The 9494-nt window shown below is 39.7% G+C and overlaps 1 protein-coding gene across 1 annotated transcript; it reads left to right on the forward strand.

The window, feature by feature from the left end:
* Positions 1 to 7478: 7478 nt before the first annotated feature.
* LOC100340708 (small ribosomal subunit protein eS1-like) lies at positions 7479 to 8369 on the forward strand. Its single transcript, XM_051836520.2, has one exon. It carries the CDS (start codon positions 7516 to 7518, stop codon positions 8308 to 8310), a length of 795 nt encoding a protein of 264 aa, XP_051692480.1. The 5' UTR covers positions 7479 to 7515; the 3' UTR covers positions 8311 to 8369.
* Positions 8370 to 9494: the final 1125 nt, after the last annotated feature.

Below are 9494 nucleotides of genomic sequence, written 5' to 3' on the forward strand. Positions count from 1 at the left end.
TGCAGTAGAGGTATGGTTAGTGAATGAGTGTGTTCCTGATTAAAGGGCAAGTTCCAACCGGTATTTTGATTCATATATTCTCTTTCACCATATGTTGCCCTCTACCATGTTATGAGGCAGTAAGAATGTCCTGGACAGAGAGGGAGTGGGAAAGGGGAGGGTTGCGGGTAGGAGGGAAGTTATGGGGGGGGGGGTAAGCCATTGTAATCCATAAGCTGTACTTTGGAAATTTATATTCATTAAATAAAAGTTAAAAAAAAAGAATGCCCTGGGCAGATGTTGATGCCATGCACTTGGAATCTCTAGTTTTCAAAACTCAGAAATGAGTATGTTCTTCATAAATCATCAAGCCTCAGGTTTTCTGTTATAGTAGAAAATCTGGATTAAAATACTGGTCATTCATAGTTCCATCTTCGTGTAAAACTCTTCATACTCTCAATATGTGGGTCCCTTTTATTTTTTTTGGATTTCTCTCAAATGTCACTTTTTAGGAAACACTTTTCTTTTTTTTCCTATTATATTTCTAATCTTACTTTCAAGCTATGAGCTAGTTTTATTTGAACTGTTCTGAAATTACATGTGATATCAAGTCATAGAAATAGTTGTACTGTAAAATATAGGCCACTCATTTGTGCCAATTTCCTCCCAATCACTCACGCACATCTCATTAGGAAGAAGGGTTTGATCTTTTCCTGGAACTAGATGAAATGCTAAGCAGTTCAAAGATTTTATTTTCAAACTTTCAGAAAATATTCTCTCATCTCTTGAATTCTCCAAACTGTGTTACATATGTAATGCTGATATTCAGTAATCCTCTGGTTTCTGTTGAGGGGGAAGGACGTGGATGTTGGGGAGCACATCTCTGCTCCTCACCCACAAATTTGCTCTCACCTGGAACAATTTAAGTGTCATTTAAAGCATCAGGAAGTGGGTGTCAGTGTAGACTCCTTATTGTCCATGACCCCTTTGATCTCCTTGGCTCAGCATTGACCATCATTCTTTTTTTTTTTTTTTTTTGACAGGCAGAGTGGACAGTGAGAGAGAGAGAGAGAGAGAGAGAAAGGTCTTCCTTTTGTCGTTGGTTCACCCTCCAATGGCCGTCATGGCCGGCACACTGCGGCCGGCGCACTGCGCTGATCCGATGGCAAGAGCCAGGTACTTATCCTGGTCTCCCATGGGGTGCAGGGCTCAAGGACTTGGGCCATCCTCCACTGCACTCCCTGGCCAGAGCAGAGAGCTAGCCTGGAGGAGGGGCAACAGGACAGAATCCGGAGCCCCGACCGGGACTAGAACCCAGTGTGCCAGTGCCGCAAGGCGGAGGATTAGCCTAGTGAGCTGTGGCGCCGGCCGACCATCATTCTTATTTTTTGTTTTGTTCCACGTGACCTAAAGTGTACTTTAGGAATGTTGATTCTGTCCGTGTCTTTGTAATACACAAGAGGATTACATACATGGTATGTGGAGCTGGAAACTTGAATTTATCTTAGCACAGCATGCAACCCACTCACCTATGCTGTCATAGTCACTTCAGCCCATCTCTCCCTTCTTGCCCTTGGATTTTTCAGGCAAGAGTCAGTTCTCAGTCTAGCATGTCCTCCAAGAACTCAGGGTTAATTCCTTGAAGCCATCTTCACCAGGCTTAGGATTCTGTCTGCCATTTCCAACTCTCTTGGTTTATTCAACATTATTTTTTTTTTCATATCCTCCACAGAGTGGGGAGAAATAGGTTGGAAATGCATTTTGTCATAATATTCAATGAATAATGTGCAAGGGTTTGGCATGCAGGTTTATTCCCTTATCTCCTGAAAGTGAATCCCATTTTCTTGTGTAATTTGTTGTCCATCTCTTCCAGTGTGTAAGCATCAAATAGCTTTTTATTTAATGCATTTTCATGACACAGATGTCTAATGGGTAGTGGGCACTCAGCAAATATTTGTGGGATAAGTGAATTTATTTGTAGACTCTACAGTACCAGAGACGTTTGTAAACACAGTTAATGCTCCTAAAATTACCTCAATCTCCATCATAGCAAACCTGAGACTGTTCTTGATTAAATTTATTAACTAATGTATAATTAACTTCAGATAGTGCTAAATTGAAAATTAATTACATATTAATTTCTTTAGCAGGAACATAATAAATTCATTACCCTTTATGCAATATTGAATACAACATACTAGTCAATGTGGTGGAAGAATTTATATTTGGCTTGAATTGAATAAAATATAAATATAAACCATATATGGTCTATAATAAGACCACGGCATATGCTCAGTAAATATAGCTAATAATAGTTATATTATTCCAGAAAAACATCATGACTACATGTCAGAGAGATCTAGATTTGAAACTCTCGTTCTCATATCTGTGATTTCAGCCTATCTTTTCACAGAACTGCACCAGTGCCCTTTATATACTAGCAAAGAATGATATGATTTCCAAGATGGTTTTAGTGTGAGAGCTAATATGCTGATTTCTTATTATATGTTTAGGGTAGTTGATCTGTTAATAATGAGCCAGTTATGCTAAGTACATTTTATTGTTACTATTTATATGCAATGATTAATTAGATTTTTACAAGCATAGTTAGAGCAAGCAAGTGTTATTGTTAAAAGTCTTAGCAAAAGTCCTCACCTTACAGATAACTACCGAGTTCCAAGTGGCTTGAGAATATTCCAGGACACAGAGCTGCTGGGGAATGGACCATTTACACCACTTTGTGGCTCTGACTGATGTCATGGTCACAACTAAATGTTCTGGGAATTTGCAACAGAAGAGGGAAAACTAGTTATGTATTAAACATGTGTTGTCTTACAAATTGCCAGACAGAAATCAGTGATCACCAAACCTTAGATGGTGGCTATCATAATCTCTGCCTTTAGGGTGTATCCACCTTGTTATTGAAGAACACACACTCACATTCTAATGTTCCCATGTTTCCATCCTATAGCATGTAAAAAGTCTACATCTTTTTTTGATTTCCTCTTGTCTGTCCCCATTCCTTCAATTTGGGGTATAATGTGTGTGTATACATATATATATATATGTATATACATATATATATATATACACACACATATATATATTAGGGAAAAAATTTTTTTCTTTGATTTTTCAAAAGCTTCTCATTCCCAGTTTTGCTTTACATTAAAAAGTTATAGTATAACTCTGCAGGAGCGCACACTGGCACCTCAACTCCATCTTAAACAATTCTGGCAAATTTTAACTGCATCCACCTTTCAACAGTAGGACAGGAATGATATCACATTAAATAAATTCTTCCTCAAAGAGATCCATTTGATACTCAGGGAAAAGGACGAGTCCAGGGACCAGTGTTGCAGTTTAGCTGGTAAAGCTCCATCTGTAACACTGGCATCCCATATGGGCCATGTTTCATATTCTGGCTGTTTTAATTCCAATCAAGATCTCTACTAATGGCTGAGAAAAGCACTGGAAGATTCCCCAAATATTTGGCCCCCTGCACCAATGTGAAGACTCAGATGGAGCTTCTGGCTCCTGGTAGTACCCTGGCCCAGCCCTGGCTAATTGTACCTTTTGAGGAATGATTCAGCACATGGAAAAGAATTCATTAAATAAAAGTTAAAAAAAAACTTTGATTTTAAATAAGTATTTAAAATATTAAAAAAGAGATAAGTCTAATAACTTTTTGTCTTGGGGTTTAGTGGCAAGGAAGGTATGCTTTGTATATAAATGTTGATTAATCTCTTTGAAGATGCATTTTTACAAATTAGCACATGTTAAATAGACCACCATCCAACAAAAGCCATCAAAAGTAAATTTCAATAGACACTATTGTTAGTGTTCTCAAACACCTTTTTTTTTGGGGGGGGGAAGAAAATCTTTTAGAAAATATTTATTCTTTATTACAGGTGAAAAAGCAAATATTCAAAAATCATTACAAGCCAAAAGGTTTGCTTAAAAGTGTTAGAGGCATCATCTCTTTGATACACAAAGCATCAAATAAAGTCTTATAAAGGATCAATCTTTGACCTTTTCATTTGTGAATTCTTCATAAATTCATTAAGGCTTGAGCATCAGAATTTAGATTAAGGTATAGCCATGTTTCTTAATCCAAACTTCCAGAAAAAGAAGAAACCAATTGATTTGGAACTCATAATTCAAGAATTGTGCTTTAACTTATAGCTAGAAATGTTTCCCAGATCCTAGAAAACTGGTCTGTTCAAATGAAATTTGTGATAGCTGAGTTCTAATACTTCTCCATCTCATTCAGAACACACTGGATCTAAACCTATTTCATCATACTTAGGGTGAAAATGTTAATTTTAGCAAATATGTCAACAGGTGATTCATCAGGCAAAAATGATGGCCATTGTTTAAACTTCCATGCAGGACAATGTACAAAAACAGCGACAACCTGTTGCCCAGTCTTCAGACTAGTCTACTGTTCTGAAAGGAACTGTGACATTAACTGCAGTGCTCATGGGTTTCATCTGCTCTTTTCTCCTCCCAATTGTAGTTTCATTTCCTCAGTGGTAGTCTTGCTTTTGCTTTTTGTATAGTGAGACAAATTTCTCTCAAACACTTTTTAATTCAATGTCTTCAGGAACATCCACTCATGCCTCCTGGATTCTCTGAAGCATTTATCATGGCCATAAGTTCTCATGGGATGTAACACAGGAAACTAGTTCTAAGGACTGGCACAGTGGTGTAGTCAGTGAGGCCACTGCCTATACCATCAGCATCCAATGTGGTCACCAGTTCGAGTCCCAGCTTCTCTACTTCCAATCCATCTCCCTGCTGGTGTTACTAAAAAAGAAACAGAAGATGGTCTGAGTGCTTGAAACCTTGTACTCACACAGGAGAACTGAGTCTCCTGGCTCCTGGCTTTGGCCTGGCCCAGCCCTGGCAGATATCGACATTTGGGGAGTGAGCCAGTGGATAGATTCTCTGTCTCTCTCTTTTTCTCTCTCTCATTCTATGCTCCAAAAATAAAAATTAGATTTTTGAGAAAATCCAGGACAAACAGCTGCTGGGGAGTGGACTATCTTCACCACTTTGTGGTTCTGAATGATGTCCTGGACATAGCTAAATATTCTAGGAATTTTCAAAAGAAAAGAGAAACCTATTTATGTTATAAATGTGTATTGTCTTATGGATTACCAGACAGAAATCAGTGATTGCTGAACTTTATATATGGCACACACACAAATATGTACATATATATATAAACACAGTTTTTAAGATTTATTTATTTATTTCAAAGGCAGAATCACAGAGCAGGGAGAGAGAGAGAGAGAGAGAGAGAGAGAGGCCTTTAATCTGCTACTTCATCCTGAAATTGCTGCAATGGCCAGAGCTCAGCATATCTAAAACCAGGAGCTGGGAGCTTCTTCCAGGTCACCCAATGAGTGCATGGGCCCAAAGACTTGGGCCATAACCAGTGCTTTCCCAAACCATTGAAGACAGTTGGATTGGAAGTGGAGCAGCCAGGAATCGAACCAGTGCCCATATGGGATGCCAGCACTGCAGGTGGCAGTTTCACCATCTAAGCCACAGTGCCAGCTCCACTGATGTTCTGTTACCAATTTGCATTCTCTTAGTTTGTAATAAAGAAAGGCTGAAAATTTCCCAAACGTTTCTGTTGTTATACTGTTTTCCTATCAATACTTTCTTTACTATATTGCTCATTTTGCATTTTCCTATAAGCATCCAAGAGGCAAAAAACCATTATTTCAGTACTTTGCTTAGGAATCTCCTGAGCTGGGGCTGGTCTTAGGGCCCGATGGGCCAGCATCTTACATCAGAGCACTAATTCATATCCTGGATGCTTTGCCTCTGATCCAGCTCTCTGCTAATATGCTTGGAAAAGCATAAACTATGACCCAAATACTTGGGCTGCTGTTAATCTTGTAGAACATTAAAAATGAGATCCAGGCTTATGGCTTTGGCATGGCCTGGCCCTCTTCATTCTTGGGGGAATGAACCAGCAGATGGAACATCATTTGCTTTCTGCTCTCCTGTCTTTTGGTCTTTCAAATAAACAAATGTTTAATAAAAATGTCTCTTCTGATAATCACATAACCTTATAGCATTAGATTATAAGTATTTAAGTGAGTGGTAGTTATCCCAAGGTGTTGACCAAGCTAGGTGGTTCCATGATCTTCTACCATCAGTGAAGCAGTAAAATGTTCTTACCCTTGGTCTTTTCTGTTGTACTCTTCTGAATTGTTTGAGAATTCAACAGTTTGTTAAACAGTGTTGGTCAGGCAGAAATTCTGCTCACTGTCAGGTGTAGAATGCCTCTAGCCCATCAAATGAAATCTCTGGGTCAGTTAGTAAGTGTTTTTCATTCCCTGTCTAGACAGTGACAATACCCTGCCATAGCATGAAGTTACAGCAGCTTGACCTTCTTCTCTTGAACTCTTTTAAACATTGTACAAAAATCTCTGAGTAGAGGAAAGGTAGGCTGGTAACTAGCAAGCTCTTGGATCAGAGAATTCCATCATCAACTTTGCTGAAGACACTCACTCCCCAAACCCCACACCTGATATGCAGTTGCCAAGATTGTGCTGAATAGAAGCATCCAACATGGCTGCAGGCTTAGCACACTCACTCTGTCTTAGGCACTCGAGCATCATTTACCATAATATACCAGATGCCATGACACTTAGGACCCATTCTTTCCACTGGGATCTCACTCATGGAGATCTTTCATTTAGGTTTTTTTTTTTTCCCCCAGAGTGTCTTGGCTTTCCATGCCTGAAATACTCTCATGGGCATTTCAGCCGGATCCACATGCCTTAAGGGCTGATTATGAGGCCAGAGTGCTGTTAGGACATTTGAGGGCAGTTGTAAAACTACTTTTGTCCACCTCCACTGCTATTTATTGGCCATGGGCATGTGCCCTGGGCACATTTCAAGTGTTAATCATGAGATGCAAATGTGAAATGCAAGAATAAGATTACAAGGAAAAAAGATGCTATTCATTTATACACTTAATTGTTTGGACAAATTTACTTTCTTGAAAAGTAACCCCCAAAAAGATAAAAAGTGTTGACTTCAAGGTCAAAGCATTTTTAGAGACAAAATAATTTAATATTGATAAAATCTTGCATCTATTAAGATGATTTAAGAATTATAAGTGATTTTGTGCCTCCCAACTTGACATCACCAAATATACAACTACAGTTGAGCTATATAATGAAGCAGCCAAATCATAGAGACTCAGTAACATCTCTTATTTATCCAGTCTGAAGTCATATTACTGATCCCATCATGGAGTTTGTTTCCAGCAGAGGAGCCTTCTACTGGCTGAGGTAACCCCTCTGCTGTCCACAGGGTCTTTCAGGCAGTCAGTCCCAAGTTCCAAAGGGTACCATTATTTGAGGGAGAGACATGTGCATTTTGGGTACAGCCATGGCCATGTTCATGGAAATAGAGGTCACTGCATAGCTTTCTGGGACTCAGCTGGAGTCCTGGAGCTGAAAACTTCAGAAATAAGATGGGGCCCCTTTTGGCTCTCTGAGCACCACCATGGCGGTCGGCAAGAACAAGCGCCTTACGAAAGGCGGCAAAAAGGGAGCCAAGAAGAAAGTGGTGGACCCATTTTCTAAGAAAGACTGGTATGATGTGAAGGCACCTGCTATGTTCAACATACGAAATATTGGGAAAACACTGGTCACAAGGACCCAAGGAACCAAAATTGCGTCTGATGGACTCAAGGGGCGTGTTTTTGAAGTGAGTCTTGCTGACCTGCAGAACGATGAAGTTGCATTTAGAAAATTCAAACTGATTACGGAGGATGTTCAGGGCAAAAACTGCCTGACTAACTTCCACGGCATGGATCTTACCCGGGACAAAATGTGCTCCATGGTCAAAAAATGGCAGACCATGATTGAAGCTCATGTTGATGTCAAGACTACCGACGGCTATTTGCTTCATCTGTTCTGTGTTGGTTTTACCAAAAAATGCAACAATCAGATACGGAAGACTTCCTATGCTCAGCACCAGCAGGTCCGCCAGATCCGGAAGAAGATGATGGAAATCATGACACGGGAGGTGCAAACAAATGACTTGAAAGAAGTAGTCAATAAATTGATCCCAGACAGCATTGGGAAAGACATAGAGAAGGCTTGCCAATCTATTTATCCTCTCCATGATGTCTTCGTTAGAAAAGTGAAGATGCTGAAGAAGCCCAAGTTTGAATTGGGAAAACTCATGGAGCTTCACGGAGAAGGTAGCAGTTCTGGAAAAGCCACTGGGGATGAGACGGGTGCAAAAGTCGAACGAGCTGATGGCTACGAACCACCCGTCCAAGAATCTGTTTAAAAATTAGACTTTAATAGTGACAAATAAAATGTCCTATTTGTGAAAAAAAAAAAAAGAAATAAGATGGGGATGCATGGAGTGACTGTGGTTGATATTACATACTGTGCAGGGTGCTTGGGTTGTGCATTTGGGTGTATGTCTGGCCTCACAAATCCTGTCTACTTTGTGAGTCTGGTGTGTGTTGTGATGAAGTCCTGGATGCTTAAGGAGCTCAGCTGGTTCAGGGAGCACTGTGGATATGAACTCACTTATTTGTTATTTTCTTTAATGTGTATAGCTGCTCATGCTGCTGGACTAGTGCTCTGGATTCCTTGTCTCTATTGCCAACCATGCATGCAAATTATGTCTGGACCCCTTTTGATATCCCTGGGTCTTTAGACAACATAGGTGATCTGTTTGGTGTTAAAATTGCTGGAGAGTAAGCAACAGTCATTTCTCTTGTAAATATCAAACATCCTTCCAGAACCCATGAGATCCAAACAGACTCATGATCTGTTTATAACTCGAACATGGTCTGCATCCAACAAGCTAAGCTATCAAATCTGTAGACAAATGCAAGTGGTTAGTGATGGCTGGCCTATCCCTCTTATGGGTTTAGGGAACACAGCAAAGAGTAGGGAGAGTGTAGCTGTCTTTGCAGGGTAAAGAGTTCAGGGAGGAGGCAGCAATAAGTAAAAGTGTAATGGAATCTACTGGAGAACCTGGAGTACTTGCTATGTTTCTGCAGGGGCTGTGCCAGACTGAAGTGTTGCCAGAAACTCCACCCAATTGTCCCATTTTAGTCCTAGGTAACCAAGCACTTGAGTCACCATCTTCTGTCTCCTTGGGTGGGCATTAACAGGAAGTTGTATTAGAAAAAGAAGCAAAACTTGATTCTGGGCATTCCAGCATGAGGTTTGAGTGTCTCAAGCAATGGCTTAACTCAATACACCACAAGGTGTGCCCCTATAGTATATACATTCTAAAAAGTAAAATGAAAAATACTGCAAATAATTTTAATATCTTTTAACCAAATGTAAGAAAAATATGATCTATACAACATGTGAAACAAATCACATTTCAGTTGTCCAATAACTCTATGTGGTGTATATCTATCATGTTGCAAAGCACAGGTCTAGGGCATATAGCTAAACATGGCATTGCTGGATCACAGAATATTTGTATTTGTGGTTGTTAGTAGACAC

Source organism: Oryctolagus cuniculus, unplaced genomic scaffold, assembly GCF_964237555.1.
Source record: "Oryctolagus cuniculus unplaced genomic scaffold, mOryCun1.1 SCAFFOLD_83, whole genome shotgun sequence".
Lineage (NCBI taxonomy): Eukaryota > Metazoa > Chordata > Mammalia > Lagomorpha > Leporidae > Oryctolagus > Oryctolagus cuniculus.

Excerpts from the sequence above, each read along its gene's own strand:
- LOC100340708 (XM_051836520.2), top strand. The coding sequence starts at position 7,516 with ATGGCGGTCGGCAAGAACAAGCGCCTTACGAAAGGCGGCAAAAAGGGA.